The following is a 17,134-nucleotide window of genomic DNA, read 5'->3' as shown; positions in this document are numbered from 1 at the left end:
TAGTCTCTGTACCAAATTTCATCACGATCGGACCAACGGTGTAGAAATGCATAGCTGTACAGACACGAAATCCTTTAATTTATTATATAGATTTGCTCTCCTGATGATTTTTCTGAGTTAAAGCTCCTTCTTTGGCTTTATTTAAGTCAATTTAATGATTTTCTATCTCTTAAAAATCTTTAAATTGAGAAAAATTTGAGTAAATTAAATGTTTCACATTTTGGGTCAACGTATGACCCAATAGACGCGAAAGGGTTAACAAAAAACAGCTGTTGGTTGTTTTTGTGATTGATTTCTCTTCTCTAATAATTTTAGTTGTTTATTTCGCGTTTGTTTACAACATTTCCTGCCCTGCAATTGAGTCAAAGGGCTACGTCATCTCACGATGAATACGTCAGTGGACAAGAAATTGCTGGGATTCCGTCAGATTGCCATTGAGAAGCTGCAACACATCCTCTTCCAAATTCCGGGAAGTCGCAAAGTGAGTTCACGTCAGGAAAGCTTTTCAGACGGAAAATCTTTGAATTTCCCGACTTTCTCTGCAGGATTTGGTGATTGAGGGATGCCTGATAAAGCCCCTGGAGCACATCTGTGGCGTGTCGTGGCTGAGAGCAAAGGGCATTGAGAAGATCTTCAAGTTTGAGCAAACAATCTCCCCGCCAGTCGGGGGGAAAGTCTTTATCTACTTCATCTCGGCGAATTTGCTGATTTTCAAGCAAATCCTCGATCAGATCCACAGTTTTGGGGCAACTGGGGCTGGTCCACGGGATGGGGATGTTCAATTCCACGTCATTGTGCTGCCAAACTTGCTGCACAGTCAGGAGGAGCTGCTCGAGCAGGAAGGGCTCTGTGGCTTTGTGCAGCTTCATCGGTTCAATTGGGACTTTATCAGCTTGGACAGTGGAGTGCTAAGCCTGGAGATTCCCGATGTATTCAGGGATGTCTTCATCAGGCACGATACAACGTCCCTCCTTAGTATTTCCCAGAGTATTCGCCTCTTCCGGATGGTCTGTGGGCAGCAGAAAATCCTCCTGACTTATGGGAGTAATTCCGAGAAGATTGCCCAAATGGTCAGGAGAATTGAGGAGCACCGGCCTTCCAGTCGCGATGAAGGTACAACGGATTTTGCAGCTGCCTTCATTGTTGATCGTTCAAAGGATTTTGCTTCCTGTCTCCTGACCCCCGTGACGTATTCTGGGCTTCTCCTTGAGATCCATCAAGCAAAATCCGGGAGTTTGATCGTCGAAGCAAAGGGCAGTAAGATAAGGAACGGGAAGTTCTCTCTCCTGGAGGAAGATCCTCCAGCTGCGGATGCTAAAGCAACAAATCTTCGAATGAATTCCTCCCTGGATGGGATATTTGCTGAGAACAAGTATCGTCACTTCTCTGAAGTCATTACCCTTCTCAGTGCCCAGGCAAAGGCTCTGGGAATGGAAGGACAATTCTCACGGGATATGAAGATTCACGAGATGAAGCAGTACGTGACGGAGAAGCTGCCCAGAGTGGCTGCAGCGAAGAAGGAACTCTTCAAGCATCTCACGCTCTGTGAGACAATCATGAAGGATGTGGGATCGGATTTTGAGCAACTTCAGGATCTTCAGGATGCCCTGATCTACGGAAGGAATCGCCGACAGGCTGTGAGCCAAATTGAGGACAACCTCGCCACGGATGCCCACAAATTCAACACTCTCCGCCTCATCTGTCTCCTTCACCTGACCAGCAATCTCTCCACCGAGGAAGCCACGCAGTTCATAACAAACTACTGCAATGTCTTCGGGCACAGGCACCTCACGGTCTTCCACAATTTGTCGCAGTGTGGCCTCTTCCCGGAAATCTCCCCCGAGAGCTCCTCCCTGACTGCACGAAGCAAACTTCTCTCAAACATTCCACTCTCCAAGAAGCCCCAAAATGCTCTCTTCTCCGACGCCGCCAAGATGAAGCTCCTCCCCGAGATGGAAGCTTCCGGGAATCCCCGCGAAGGGCCCACTTGCCCCAGCTACGTCTTCAACGGCACCTACATCCCCCTCGTGGCTCAAGTTGCTTCCATTCTCCTCAAAGCCGAATCCTTTGAGGATGTCGCCCTTAAATTGGGCCAGTGCGATGGGTTGGGAGTGTCTGTGGGGAAAGCAGATCAAGTGATGAGTATCAGGGAGGCACAGAGTGTCATTAAGCGCAGTGAAGTGAGTGATCCCTTCCCCCTGAGACCCAGAACTGTGTTTATCTTTGTGCTCGGTGGAGTGACCTACGCGGAGATCGCGGCGTGTCATCTCGTGGAGAAGCTCACAGGAAGCAAAATTGTCCTGGCATCGAATACCATCGTGTCCGGAAGTGAGATCATTGGTCAGGCTTTCTGAAGTATTTAATTTGGTGAGTTGATTTTTTTTTAAATTTTTTTATGATTTTATTTGTCATGGCTTGATCTTGGATTTTCATGTACGTATTGTTAACCCTTTGAGGGCCAATTAGGTAGGGATATCTCAGAATATTTTTTTGTAATTTTTTTTCGAAAACTGTTTGGTTGGAAAAATGATTTTTCTGGAGAATATTAGAGAAAATGAAAATTCTTCTGGTTTTCAACGTCTTCTGTACGCCATTTTGAATTATTTTTCTTGAAACATACCGTTTTACTGTGATAGAGAGAGAAATGTGGTTTTCAGGATATAATTAAGCGTAAAAAAATTGATTTTTAACGTTTTTTCTCGAAGATCTGGAATATTTAAGCACATTTAGGCAGTTTTCTAAAGAATTTTCACGGAATTTTATGAAAAAAAAATCATTCACGCATGATTGAAACAATATTGATGAAACAATACAAAAACATTGAAACATTGTCCTTGTTGTTTCAATTAGATCTCTTTTTGATACTTTCTTCGTAAATTAGACGCATAAACATGAAAAAAATAATTAAATTATGATAAATTCAGTGATATAATTTATCTAGTCGCAGGAAGATAATCATTTTTAACACTTGGAGGACCTAACACTTTACCTACGCGGAGGATCAAAATGGTCACCGTGTCCAACATAATAAAAAGGCCAAAAATTAAATGTTTTGTTTATTATAGATCTGCTTATTGAATGAGGATCGAAAATTTAATTAATTCTTAATCTATCTATTTCAAGTATCTTTGCATTAAATTTCTAAATAATTCATTAAAAATAATGATAATAAAAATAAAGTTCTGTAGAATCAATGAAAAATTGCCAATTCAAGTCAAACTTTTTGCTACAATTTTGCCGATTTTCTTAATACGCCTGAATAATAATTTCCTTCGGCTCTCTAAGTAACTATTTGATCACTTCCAGCATAAAAATGAGTTCACACTAATGATTATTATCGTGGAAAAGGTGGAAAAGTTAATAAGAGATCCTGATTTGGAGAGTACGGAGAAACCTAACCTCAAAAGGCTGTCAAAAATGTATATGAGAATTTGAATGGCCACTGTGTCCATTTTCATCCTCCGCGTATAATTTCGACTTTGACTTTAATTATCTTTTAAAAAGAAAAATATTTTCCGGTTTTTCTTTCACCTAACTAAAAGTAATTGAAATTCCCTACACATAGACGTGATATTCATCACGATAGGTCCAATATATTTTAATCTATGATGATTTAAAAACTCGAAATGGCCATGGTGTCCACAGTGTTAAGGACTATTGGATTAAATGTTATGTTTCATGCTTGTTTTAGCCGGTTAACCTTTTTTTGCGTTCACGTGAAGCATAGAAACATTGAAACATGCGCTTTTTTGTCACAATATTTATTCTATGGATGCTTTTAGAGGACGTTTCTCAGTCATAGCTTCTTCTTTGACCTCTATTGTGTGAATTTAATACATTTCTAACTTGGAAAAATCATTAAATTCTTGAAAATTTGGGAAAACAAAATGTTTCACGTTTGGGTCTAGGTATGATCCAAAGAACGTGAAAGGTTTAATCTTTATACCCTTTCAGTTCATTTTTAGTGTGTTTTATTAACATTTTAGCTCTGAATCTTTCTTCAAACAAGCATTTTTTTTTATGAAATAATCAATTTTATGAAATATCTGATACAAAAGATAAATGTTTCAATGTTTTTATGTATCATGACTGATCTTTAAAGGATTAATTTTCATTAAATCTTTAAAGAATTATTTTTCATTGTACTTAAATTTTAATTTTTTATATGAATTCTCTTCAAATTAATTTTTTCCTTTAACACTGGAGGATCGAGGTTTCTAACCTCAAAAGTTTGATCTCAATTTTTTCTCAAAAGAAAATGTGTTATATTTGGACTCACCTGTGCCAAAAGAGGCTATAATTATTATCCCTCTTTGTCGCCGGTCTAGCAGGTGGTGGAAGGTGGTGGCCTCGTTGCTATGCACGTCTTGATCTTAGATAAATTATAATTCACTAATTCACTAATAATAAGTCCACTACTTAATACTAATAATTCACTTTTTTACTTCACTGAGTTCTTAGTCTAAATTTTAATTGAGTCTTTTGAGGAGCGCATGTGCACTAGAGAACGTCCCGAATGAAAGTGATCATTCTCTCGGTTTCTCTCACGAGCACTTGCACGCAAGTCAACTTTGTCAGTTGTCGTTGTCATGCAACATCTCCCCCCTGGGAAGGAGACGCCGTCTAGATCCTTCTCGGTATCTTCCAACGCTTGGTCGATTCGGGCGAAGCCGCGGAAGAGACACAGCGTCTTGACTATCCGATGTACTCCTGCGCTCTGCAGTAGGAGTACCATCTGGGAATCCCTGGAAAGTTGGCTCTGACACATCCAAGGCGTCCGATGAGTCGGATATCGTTATAGGTGTCCCGTACGTCGAAACATCCGGCGTCGACACATCCGGAGTTACAATACGGTTGCTTCCTGTAGGTGTAGGAGTTGAGTGAGAACTTGTAGCCTGGCGTGGAGATGGACGCGGTGTTGTTGGTACTGTTTGAGTGGGCGTCGTGGGAATTGGCAATGAATCCGGGACAGATTCTGTATTCACAGAGCGTTGTCGCAGCTGGTTGACATGTGAACGGACTAGGGTTCCGTTTGTGAGTCGTACATTGTAGCTGACAGTGCCACGGCGTTCAATCACTACTCCTGCTGTCCACTTAAATTTTCCACCAGGAGAGAATTTTTGAGCGTAGACTTCCTCCCCCTTCTGGAAAGAGCGTTTCTTCGCGCCATGTTTGCGGTTATACTCATCCTCCATTTTTGTGTTGCGCTGTGCTTCCGGAATTTCTCGATATTTGAGTAAATCAAAGATCGTTCTGGTCTTCCTGCCAAAGAAAATCTCGGAAGGTGATTTGCCATCTGGAACGTTTTCATTCGGCGTCATCCTGTAGTTTGCAAGAAAACGTTGAAGTCCGACATCCAAAGATACCGAAGTTCCCTGCTTGTTCATGGACCTCTTTAAAGAATCCACAAGTCTCTCACATTGGCCGTTACTGTAAGGACAGTAAGGATTTGTCTTGAGATGCTGGATGCCGTTTGTGCGGCAGAATTCAGCGAACTCCTCACTAACAAACTGTGTACCGTTGTCGCTGACAATTGTTTCGGGAAGTCCATTTCTGGCAAAGGTTTCTTGTAGCCGTTGAATTGTCTGCGTTGAGGTTGTTGAGGGGGTTCGAAAAATTTCCGGCCATTTGGAGTAGGCATCAATGACAAGCAAGAACATTTCACCCCGATACTTGGCGTAGTCTAAATGAATACGCTCCCAGGGCCTTGTAGCTAAGGGCCATGAAGCTAATAGCGCCTTAACAGGGGCCTTGGCAGCCACAGCGCAATCCTCGCACTGTCTCACAACATGCTCGATGTCACCATCGATCCCTGGCCAAAATATATAACCTCGCGCTAGAGATTTCATCCTGCTCATTCCAGGGTGAGCATGGTGGAGTTGCGACAGCATTTTTCTTCGAAATTGCTCAGGAACAACTATCCTTTCTCTGTAAAAGATACACTCCTGCATAAGTGAGAGGGATTCGCGTATCTTGTAATACTTTGCAACTTCTGCTGATCGAATGGACTTTTGTGACGCTGGCCATCCGCCTTTGATGTAGTTTACAACCTGTTGCAAACTCTGAGAGGACTGTGTTGCACGTTTGATCATGTTGAAATTCACCGGTAGTTTCGACGAAGCCTCCTGAACTACGATTCGATCTTGCTCCTCATCTAGGCGAATCTCTGCAATCACAACTTCATCTAGCGGTAGCGTAGTCGCACTGATCAATCGTGACAGTACATCGGCATGGCCGAAGCTGTCAGTTGAGATGAACTTGATCTCGAAGTCATAATTCAGCAGCGTCAGTGCCCATCGTTGTAAACGGTTTGCGGTATGTACAGGAATACCCTTTTTGCTGCCGAATATCGAGACAAGTGGTTTATGATCCGTCAGTAAAGTGAAGCGTCTTCCATAAATGAAGCGATGAAACTTCTTGAGAGCGAACACAATACCGAGTCCTTCTTTTTCTACCTGGCTGTAGCCCTGTTCCGTGTCTGTGAGACGTCGAGAAGCATGATAAAATGCCTTCTGCTGTCCGTCCGGAAATACGTGGTATGCCACAGCTCCGACAGCATAAGAAGAGGCGTCAGATGCGATGATTGTGGGGAGCTCAGGGTTGTAATGTGTGAGCAACAGTTCAGAGGTGATCACCTCCTTGAACTTGACAAATGCTGCCTGACATTGAGCTGTCCACTGCCAACGAACACCCTTTTTCAGCAGTCGATCCATTGGTGCCCTAATTTCACTCATAGAAGGGATGAATCGGCCCCAAAATTGGATAGCTCCGAGAAAACTGCGAAGTTCACTGACATTCGTCGGTGCGGGCATCTTGTTGATTGCATCTGTTTTGTCCGGATCTGGGTGGAGGCCATTTTCATCTGCGATGATTCCCAGAAACTTGATGCTTTTTGAGAAAAACCGACATTTTTCCAATTTCACACGGAAGTTGTAGTCTTCAAGGCGCTTGAATACTTCCTTGAGTGCATCAAAGTGTTCGTGGGTGTTCTGGCTAGCGACGCATATGTCATCGAAGTATGCGAATACTCCTGGAATGCCTTGTAGCATCGCCTCCACGATTCCCTGGAATATTCCGGGGGCACTCCGGATTCCTGGGGGCAATCGATTAAATCGAAAGAGGCCACGGTGAGTGTGGATTGTCAAAAGTTGACTCGCTTCCTCATCCATGGGAATTTGCAGGTACGCATCTGAGAGATCTATATGGCTGAAGATCCGCTTGTTTGCGAGCTGGCTGTAGAGGCTGTCTGGGTCCGGAATTGGATAATTGTTCATCTCCACAGACTCGTTTAAGCCAGTTGAGTAGTCCCCACAAATTCTAATTCGACCATTGGGCTTCTTGACAACGACTATGGGCGCAGCCCAAGATGAGAATTCCGTGGGAGTGATAATCCCGGAATTTTGCAAGCGTTGGAGCTCCTCATCAATCGTGTTCATCAAATGAAACGGAACAGGCCGTTTTGGTCGAAAGATAGGACTGGCATTCGGCTTGAGATAGATGGATCCTATGGCCTTGGTGCATAGACCCATTTCTTTCCCGAAAACCACAGGATGTGTGGCTTGGAGCTCCTTGATCGCAGCAGCAGTGTCGATCTCTTTCTGGATGGCGTTGCAGTACACATTTGGCGCCAATTCCCACAATCCCAGCGCCTCAATCCATTCAATCCCGAATAGATTGACAGTTCTGTCTGAGACAAGGCATCGTCCTTGAATAACCTTGCCACCCAAACCCACTGAACACTGAAATTCTCCAAGGATGGAGATTGAGCGTGATTGTGCATCCGAAACACTCATGGGGGTTGCAGACAGAGTAGGCTGGTTGAGCTCCTTCCACGTTTTCACTGACATAATGGACACATCCGCGGCACAATCTAGTTGAAATTCCACTAATTGTCCATTTACCATCGGCGTAAGGTACTTTCTTCCGCGGCGTCGCGACGTATACAGAACGTTCACTCGCGCGTTCGAGTTCTTCTTTTTCGTAAAAGATTTCTTGCCTTGAGGCTTCTTGCCTGACTCCTGAGGCGCAGGAGGGCAATACCCGGATTTGTGTCCCGTTTTTCCACAATCGAAACACTTGGTATTCACATGAGGGCAATCTTTTACGTAGTGCATGGCTCCACAACGGTAACACGGACTCGGAGGGCGGTCTTTCTTAGGCGCAAAGTCCTTTTTCTTCACCATATTGACAGTCGCGGAAGGGGGATCGACCCGGGAATCACTTTTCACATTTTGGAGTCGACGAGCCTCTTCAACCATGAATTCCAGAGTGATTTTACTGGCAGACTCAGTCTCCAATTTTGTCAACAATTGCTCCCGCACTAGCACATATTTATCACTTTGTAAGCTATTGACGAAAATCAAAGCTTTAAAGTGATCATTGGTGCATTCCCCAAGTTTGAATGCTTCACAATGACGATTCACTATCCCTGAATGAGTTGTAATGTCGTCGGAGTCCTTTATTGTAAGTTGCAAACACTTCCTTCTTGTACAAAATAGTGACTCACCCTTTCCGAATAGTTTTGTGAGATACTTAACAGTGTCATCAAAGCTCATTCCGGATGGATCTCGTGGCAAAATGTTGCTTGCGTATCTCTCATAGGACGGTGAGTCGAGGCGGCGGAGCAGCAGCCTCACTCTTGCAGCATCGTCCAAATTTTTCCCGTCGAGTAGAAATGTGCTTTTGTAGCGCAAAAACCACATTTCAAAAGTGAGATTTTGTTCAGGGGCATAAGAGAATGGAGAGATCCCTCGAGCTAATGCATCCACAGAAACTTCCGTTGAGGGAACCGTTGGCTTTTGTTCCTGCTTGAGCGATTTGATCTCTGCCATCATGGATTGCATCGTCTCAAGCATGGCCTTCACCGTAGAGTCCGTCATCTTCGTCAGCCAATGTTATATTTGGACTCACCTGTGCCAAAAGAGGCTATAATTATTATCCCATCCTCGTCGCCAATGTTATATTTGGACTCACCTGTGCCAAAAGAGGCTATAATTATTATCCCTCTTTGTCGCCGGTCTAGCAGGTGGTGGAAGGTGGTGGCCTCGTTGCTATGCACGTCTTGATCTTAGATAAATTATAATTCACTAATTCACTAATAATAAGTCCACTACTTAATACTAATAATTCACTTTTTTACTTCACTGAGTTCTTAGTCTAAATTTTAATTGAGTCTTTTGAGGAGCGCATGTGCACTAGAGAACGTCCCGAATGAAAGTGATCATTCTCTCGGTTTCTCTCACGAGCACTTGCACGCAAGTCAACTTTGTCAGTTGTCGTTGTCATGCAACAAAATGTTTTTCTAAGTTTTCTTTCAACTATATTAAAGTAATGAACTTATCACGAAATGATTAAACAGATTTTAATTCTATGACGATTGAAAATAGTTGATTTGGCAACTTTGGCCAGCAAAATCCTCCAAGGGTTAATGAAGCCTGTGAGCGAAGGTTCCCTGGGGTAGTTACCACAAAAATCAAAATAAAAACACAATAAATTCATAAGAAAATATCTCTATTTCTTAAACTTTTCATACAGTCCTATAAAATTAAACAAATCAACAATTATTGCCTAAGATTTCTTACTGCAATTGAGTCCCTGGACGTACTTCCTGAGATCCTCATCCCCCAAAAGTTCAATTTCTTTGGCAGCAATTTTTCCCGGAAGCCAAAAGAGGAAATTCAGGAGTTTTCTCTTCGATTGAAGGGCATTGGTGCTCTCTGTTATTTCCACGCGTGAAATATTGATGAGAATTGAGGGTAGTTCCTGTCCCAGGTACAAGACAAATTCCCTGCTTATTGTATAAAGTCTCCCCAGAGCATCAATAAGATCCTCCGGGAGTTTCTCCTCGTGGCACAGGGTGTGACGCATTCGTTGGAACCACGGCAGCAGGGAGTCCTTGTCCAAGACACCCCCTGTGGTGATTGCATGACAAATGAGTAGAAGAATCCTCCCACGCAGCTGGCACGCGGGAGGAGGAAGCTTTGTGTGGAGACTCAGCAATTTCTCACAAAGTTTCCTCGCTTGCGCCGGTGAACTTTTCCCATTTTCCACCACAATAATCCGCAATACTTTGAGCAAACATCCCCAACTCTGTGCACTGTGGGTCCTCGTGAGACAAGCTGTAAAGATGAAAGACAAACAAAAATGTGAAAAACTTTGCTACAGCGCGCGGAAGAATTACATTTTCTTCACCCACCACTCGTGTAATCAATTATCTCGTGCATTTGCTCCGTGGGGGTGGCGCAGAGGCAGCAAAAGAGGTGGCAGAGACGAAGATTCTCCTCCTGAGCTGAATGGGATTTATCGGTGAAGCTGAAGGGGAAGCCAATCATGAAGGTTTGACAAAAGTCACGACTGTGGGTTTTCCGGAGCCAATTTTGCATTTCCTGGCTCTGATTTTGCTCGTCACAACGCACCACCATTGCCCAGAGTTCGTGAAAGATGCCCAGAATGAGGGAGAAGGTATTGGCAGCTTCCTGTCCGAGGACTCCTTGAGCTTTTCCAGTGTTTTGGGGACGAATCTCCAGCCAAGTTTCCACGAGAAGTGGTACCATTTGCTCCACATAGAATGTTGCTTTCTTTGCCTCACTGAAGTCTCCACTGGAAATTTTCTTCTTCAGCGAAGACATTTCATTGATAAAAAGCCCAGAAATCTCCACGAACCACATTTCCTGCGGCTTCCGGATGATTGGAGCATAGAAAGCTGAATCATTTGGGTTTAAATTTATGCTCTTTGTGGCTGTTTCAGTGTCTGCACATGTCAGGGAAGCATTGAGGGCTTGGAGGAGCCTCTGAAGTCTCTCCAGGACACGAATCCTCCACTTAACTGCTGTGATTTTCTTCCCCAAATTCAGCGAAAGGGTTCTTCCGGGCTGGGATTCAGAACGAAGCTTTGACACCATGTCCAGGAAGTTCCCAAAGATACGATCACTATCCTTTGCCACGAGATGCGGGACACTGTGCAGGAGAACGTCAAGGAGGAGGAGAGAATCCTCCTGAATGGGATTCTGCAGGTGTGTCATGGCACAGCGCAAATAGGAGGAGAGCATGTCAAAGAAGGGCTCCACAAGGGCAACGTCAATTGCCCCGAAGAGTGCCTGAAGGCAGCGAAAGCTCTCCCGGCGAACTTCCTTGTCAATGTCCAGACAAAGTTGCCCAACAGTCTGCAAAACTTCCCCAAGATGTTTTGGGAATAAATCCCCAGGGGATGAGGTCACTGTCTCCCGGATACTCTTGAGGGTTTCTTGCTTAATTGAGGAGTTGTTGTGACGCAACTTCCCAATTAGATCTTTGATGTTCACCTTCTGGAGCACCTGAGAATCTCCAGCTTCCTTCAATTGTTCCCGGATGAGGATTTTTTTCACTTTAAAGTCAGTTTTTGTAATGTTTTGACCTTTGGGGAGTTTTGCTCCCTTCAACTTGACCTTTGCCTTTTCAGATCGAAGGACTTTCTTGTGTTTTCCTTTTCCCATTTTCACGTAATTTCAATTTTTTCTCATAAAGTTTGCAAAAAATCTGAATGTTTTTCTTTTGTGAAAGCACGTGTGGTCATACCATGCTGAAGTTTGTAGGCAACAAAATATCATCGAATTTGTTTCAATTTTACACTGTGCAACAAAATTTGTGAAATTAACACTTGGAGGACCCAACATTTGGCACAACGCGGAGGATCAAATTGGTAATAAGTACCAGTTGATAAAATATGCTCAATAATTAATTATTAATCAGTTTATTGAACAAGGATCGAAAGTTTCACTAATTCTCAATCTCCTTCAAGCATTCCTACACCTAATTACTAAACATTTAATTGAGAAAATCGTCACTGAAAAAAAAATGCGTAGAATCGATGCAAAATTGCCAATTCAAACGACTTTTTTAGCTACAATTTTACATAATTTATTATTGCGCCTAAATAATCACAAACTTTGATTCTTTAAGTAACTTTTTAATCACTTCCGGCAATAAAATTAGTCCACATTAATGATTTTTACCGAGGAAAAGTGAACAAGAGTACTTTATTTGGGAAATATGGGAAAACATAACCTCAAAACCATGGCAAAAATGTATGGGATTTTGACTGGTAGTTATTACCAATTTGATCCTCCACGTTGGATTCTGACTTTGACCTAAATTATCTTCCAAAGAAAAGACTTTTCTCGAGATTTTCTTTCTGCTATCTTAAAGTAATTAAAATTCCCTACACATAGATGCTAAATTCATCGAGATAAGTCCAATAGATTTTATTCTGTGACGATTTTAAGGTTTCAATTGGTACCAATTACCAGTAAAGTCCTCCGAGTGTTAATGTAAAATATCGCTGAAATTAACAATTTTAGGGTCAAATTCAGCGTAAAAATCTTTTACTTTTATTTTATGAACTTTTATCGTAAAAATTGTCAAAAAATTTTTTTTAATAAGATAACAAATATTTTATGCAAAATGCCGATTTTTTATAATAATTTTTTTAAAATTCTTTATCAGTTTGGTTAAAACCTTTGAAATGGTCAATTACAAACTGTTCCACAAAATTGTGAAGAATTAATCGAATGCATGGTGGGGAGAATTGATTAATTTTTAATTAATTGTTAATTTCTAATAAACAAATTAGCGAAAACTAAACAAACATGATTTTGTCCTCATAATTTTAGCTTTAGATCAATTTTGAATTGAATTGAATTTTATTAAGACATTGTCCATAATACATAAAGTAATTACACTGGACTATATACAATATATTTTACAAAACAAAAAATCAGTATGAGAGACGCGGACATAGCAAACGAAAGGCAGAATTTTTATATATAATTATTTTGACATGGCATGGTTCTTTTTCACTTTTTCTTTGTAACAAAACTGTTAAACACTTTTATTGCACTATAGTCTATAGAATTTGTTCCATATTTGGTAGTTTTGTGTTTTTTCAGTTGGTAGGGATTTTGATTTCTAAGGTTCTTCGGATTTTCCTGCTGATGCAGCATATAATTTGAATGGATGAGATTGTTGGAGATTTTGTGTGTATGGGTCACCTGCTGATCCTCTATAATTTCTTTGAGATTCTTGATCTCGTAGTGGTTGTAGAGATACTGGGTGGGAGTGAGCCTATCAAGTTGGAAAGCCGCCTTCACAGCTTTATTCTGAGCCCTTTCTATCAGATTCACAATTTTTCACATCATCAAACGGCATAAAATAGATTAAAATGCTCATAAAAGGACCTCCAAAACTCACTTTTATCATAAAAGAAAACACACGATAAAAACTTTAACCCTGAATACCAATTCTATTTTATTTTTTTTATTTTTGGAAACTTCATAAAAGTTTGTAGACTAGTTGTTTATGAATACCAAAATTCTTTTATCTTTTACGCTGAATACCGAAATGACCTTTTATCATAAAAAAAGATTTTTTTTACCCTGAATATGGCTCTTACATTACATTAAAAAGAATAAAACAATAAAATATAAAAGAGTGCCCTAAAAATACGAAAAATAAGCAAAATTAAGGACGAAATAAAGTATTTTAGGGAATATTATGTTATTTTAATACATTTTTGAACACCCTTGTATTTTTTTTCTTTCTCTTATCCTTTTTAAGGTCTTATTCATGCCCTGTGTCCTAATTTTTTATTTTAACACTTGGAGGATCCAACATTTGGCACAACGCGGAGGATTAAATTGGTACTAAAAGTACCAGCTGATAAAATATGCTCAATAATTAATTATTAATCAGTTTATTGAGCGAGGATCGTAAGTTTGACTAATTCTTGTCCTCCTTCAAGCATTCCTGCACCTAATTACGAAATATTTATTTGAGAAAATCGTCACTGAAAAAAATTGCGTAGAATTGATGCAAAATTGCCAATTCCAACGACTTTTTTAGCTGCAGTTTTGTTTAATTTATTATAGCGCCTAAATCACCACAAACTTTGAGTCTTCCGCTAACTTTTTATTCATTTTCGGCAATAAAATTAGTCCATATTAGTGATTTGCACCCGGGGAAAAGTGAAACAAGAGTACTCTCTTTGACTGGTAATGAGTATCAATTTGATCATCCGCGTTGGATTCTGACTTTGACCTCAATTATCATCCAAAGAAAAGACTTTTCTCGAGATTTTCTTTCTATCTGAAATTAATTGAAATTCCCTACACATAGATGCTAAATTCATCGAGATAGGTCCAATAGATTTTATTCTGTGACGATTTTTAGGTTCCAATTGGTAGTAAGTACTAGTAAACTCCTCCAAATGTTAAGAACTCATTCATGCCGTTTTTTTTTTTATTTTAGCGGAATTTTTGTACAATTTCACAAATTTTGTTGCATAGTGTAAAATTCAGATCGCGTTTCCCCGAAACTTCAGCATGGTGACTTTCGAAATTCGAAAAATCTGTCTCTTTCCCTCCTGTTTTGGTTATTTTATTTTTTTCAGCAAACAAAATAATTTTTTTTGGATTTTTTACAATAAATTTTAATTAAAAAGAGAAACTAGGATACAATGCAATCACAATTGGAGGAAAATCTACGCATTTCCTCGTTCTTTCCGCTCAATATCTTCGAGCGCGCGGAGAATTTCCTTTTCCTTCGCCACCCGGACACTCCGGATGGCTTTCCGGAATTCCTCATTCTGGCTGGTGTCTTCCGGGGGGTACAGCTCCCTTTTCATGTGGGTCACCCACTTTTCAAAGTACTCCGGTTGGTTGAAATAGTGAAAAAGGGCAACGGGGAAGGTGATGTAGAGGGCCATTTTTGCAATTTCCAACTGCCATCCGCCCATGTTTCCCTGTGAAAAGGCAAACGAAACATTCAGAGAATGTATTTTCATTGAATTTCCATTAAATCTCACGAGAATTGTGGGGGAAAATGCGGAAAATTCACAATTTTTTAGAAGAGAAAAAAACACTGCAGAATTTTTTACAGTTTGCAACAACGGGACGCGCAGGCGACGAAGATGTTTCATTGATGCCATCGCGGCGCCACCTTGCGGCAATTCCCGCGAAAAATCATCCTGCAAATTGATCAAAAAACCCATCGCGCACGAAGTTTTGGCGTCGAAGTTTTCAACAAAAATTCCACCGTGTTCCCGGAAAATTGTGTGTTGGTGTGCAAAAAGTGAGTTGAAGCACAATTTGGGGCGCTACGCTGTGTGTGCGAAAAGTCTCGGGGGCTCATTTGTGGGGCGAATTGGGAGTGGAAAAAGCCGCGGTTCATGTGGACGGTGTTGTGGAACTCTGTGTAGAACTTTCCGCCATTGGTAAAAATTTTGTCGAATGAAATTTTCCTCACTTCCGACGGTTGTGTCGTGGTGAAAAATCAATTTTCCCCCTCATCAGTGGGTCCCCCGCCCTTGGGCCCGTGTGCATTTCATCGAATTTGGGGCGTAGCCGCATTTTCGGGTGCGTTTTTTCGCAATCAAAGAAATTTTTTTTCACATCGCCGCTTTTGTGAAGCTGGGTGGTTGTGAGTGTGTGTGCGTGCAAAGTGCGCCGTTTATATGGGGAGGTGAGTTGGTGTTTGTGCACGGATGGTACGACGTTTTGGGCATGTTTTTGCCCCCTTCGCCCCTATTTTCACGCCCAAAACCCCCAAAAGTGTGCAAATTAACCCCTGAGGGTCACTTTGGGGCCCCCCACGCTCCATAGGGGTGGCATTTTGTGCAATTGGGTGGATTTTTTTCGCCCCGAAAAGAACGTGGTGGGTTCGTGTGAGTTGTGTACGTGTGCGTGTGTGTGTGTGCATCGTGTAATTCCGCGGAAATGTGATGAAAATCATTTTTCCCATTTTTTCTCCTCAATTTTCTCTTATGAAACTCTCGTAGAATTTCCCCAGAGTGCTAATTTTCACCCCAAATGGAAAACATCTGGGAAATTCGGGGGATTTGGGGGGTTTTTTGCATCTAAATTCTTTCTTTATGTATCGCCCTATGTATTCTGTGTTCGTGCCATCTTCGTGTGTGTTGTTCGTGCCCTCTTTGCAGCAGATGCTGCTTGTTGCCCTGCCATGGCTTATGCTGCACCGTTATGTAATAGTGTGTGTGATGACGCGCGCTTTTCTCACGCACACACTCTCACTTTTCCCGGTTTTTTGCGATTTTCTCGCATTTTCCGCGTTTTTTCCCGTCCGGGGGCAATTTTTGGGGTCCCCAGAAGCGTTCGGTGGCGAATGGCGTTAGAAAAACAAAAAATTCAAGTTTTTTAATCAAAAAAAAAAATTCCCCATAGATTACAATGCAAGCTGATTTAGTCGACGATTCAATGATTTTCGCGATTTTCTCGCATTTTCCGGGCGTTTTTCCCGTCCGGGTGTGGTTTTTGGGGTGTAGGAAGCGAGGGCGCGTCGTTTGGCATCAAAAACGCGGAAAATTCAAATTTATTTAATTTCAAAAAGTCCCCAGAGTGTAAAAAGCCAAAAAACGGAAGTCTAAATTCAGGGGCAGAGTGCATCTCGCTCCCACCCTATTGCTCTCTCGCTCGCACATCGTCTATTCAGTCAGCATGCGTCGTATTTGCTTTTGAAATTTTCAATTCAAGCTGATTTTGCCGACGATTTTCATCAAAAAATTGTTTTTTTTGCGATTTTTTTTTGGTTTTTTGGCGATTTTTTTGTTTTTATGCGGTTTTAGCTGGGGAGGGGGGTGATTTTGATCCGTTTAATCATTATTTTAATGCTAGAACCACACTAAAAATGACAAAATGTTTCAACTTTCAGTGCATTTGAAGGGTTTCTTTTATTAAATTAATTTTGAAAGAGTAAATTCATTTGAAAATAAATTTTGCAATAAAAAAACGTCCAACGTTAAAGAAGTAAATGTCAAACATTGCAGAAAGAAATGTCAAATGCTTAAGAATTAATGTCAGACGTTAAGAAAAACCGAAAACAAGAAGTTTAAATGACATCAAATGTTTAAAAAAAAAAAGGCTTAACATGTTAGATAACTTGCGTCAAAGTCTATGAAATTTTATTTCAAACTCGAATAAACGTAACAAAAAATTAAGTCAAACGTTAGAAAACAATCTTCAAACATTAAACGTCTTAAGAGAAATTTAAAATAAGAAGAAATTGTCAAACTCTAGAGGGGAAAACTTCAAAAATTAGATCAAGTGTCAAAAGTTCAAAGATAAACGTCAAAAAATGCTCGAATATA

General features: G+C 41.1%; 5 protein-coding genes across 10 annotated transcripts in view; 2 read left to right on the top strand and 3 right to left on the bottom strand.

The window, feature by feature from the left end:
• The first annotated feature begins 292 nt into the window (after window positions 1-292).
• Window positions 293-2,615, top strand: LOC129792949 (vacuolar protein sorting-associated protein 33B). Its single transcript, XM_055832445.1, has 2 exons — window positions 293-481; window positions 546-2,615. The coding sequence occupies exons 1-2, from the start codon at window positions 386-388 to the stop codon at window positions 2,352-2,354; spliced, it is 1,905 nt and encodes a 634-aa protein (XP_055688420.1). The 5' UTR covers window positions 293-385; the 3' UTR covers window positions 2,355-2,615.
• A 1,852-nt stretch (window positions 2,616-4,467) lies between these two features.
• Window positions 4,468-9,268, bottom strand: LOC129792934 (uncharacterized protein K02A2.6-like). Of its 2 annotated transcripts, none has more exons than XM_055832373.1 (2): window positions 8,974-9,268; window positions 4,468-8,910 (listed from the first exon to the last, which is right to left on the bottom strand). In XM_055832373.1, the coding sequence occupies exon 2, from the start codon at window positions 8,877-8,879 to the stop codon at window positions 4,575-4,577; it is 4,305 nt and encodes a 1,434-aa protein (XP_055688348.1). In that variant the 5' UTR covers window positions 8,880-8,910; window positions 8,974-9,268; the 3' UTR covers window positions 4,468-4,574. The 2 variants fall into 2 exon arrangements, 1 of the variants encoding a protein (XP_055688348.1); XR_008750860.1 differs by lacking the exon at window positions 4,468-8,910 and adding an exon at window positions 8,915-8,925.
• A 225-nt stretch (window positions 9,269-9,493) lies between these two features.
• Window positions 9,494-11,551, bottom strand: LOC129792957 (testis-expressed protein 10 homolog). Its single transcript, XM_055832456.1, has 2 exons — window positions 10,196-11,551; window positions 9,494-10,118 (listed from the first exon to the last, which is right to left on the bottom strand). The coding sequence occupies exons 1-2, from the start codon at window positions 11,469-11,471 to the stop codon at window positions 9,568-9,570; spliced, it is 1,827 nt and encodes a 608-aa protein (XP_055688431.1). The 5' UTR covers window positions 11,472-11,551; the 3' UTR covers window positions 9,494-9,567.
• A 2,904-nt stretch (window positions 11,552-14,455) lies between these two features.
• On the bottom strand, window positions 14,456-15,022 carry LOC129792966 (uncharacterized). Its single transcript, XM_055832468.1, has 2 exons — window positions 14,837-15,022; window positions 14,456-14,773 (listed from the first exon to the last, which is right to left on the bottom strand). The coding sequence occupies exons 1-2, from the start codon at window positions 15,020-15,022 to the stop codon at window positions 14,513-14,515; spliced, it is 447 nt and encodes a 148-aa protein (XP_055688443.1). The 3' UTR covers window positions 14,456-14,512.
• Window positions 15,011-17,134, top strand: part of LOC129792937 (uncharacterized) — a 37,006-nt gene continuing 34,882 nt past the window's right edge. The window contains exon 1 of one of the 5 annotated variants that reach the window (XM_055832408.1): window positions 15,011-15,102. The gene's annotated coding sequence lies outside the window, so the exon portion shown is untranslated. The other 4 variants (XM_055832418.1, XM_055832401.1, XM_055832391.1 and 1 more) reach the window with 4 other exon arrangements.

This window comes from Lutzomyia longipalpis, chromosome 1 (assembly GCF_024334085.1).
Source record: "Lutzomyia longipalpis isolate SR_M1_2022 chromosome 1, ASM2433408v1".
NCBI classification, from domain to species: domain Eukaryota; kingdom Metazoa; phylum Arthropoda; class Insecta; order Diptera; family Psychodidae; genus Lutzomyia; species Lutzomyia longipalpis.
Note: the sequence above shows the minus strand (reverse complement) of the source record. Positions and strands in the feature narration are given on the sequence as shown.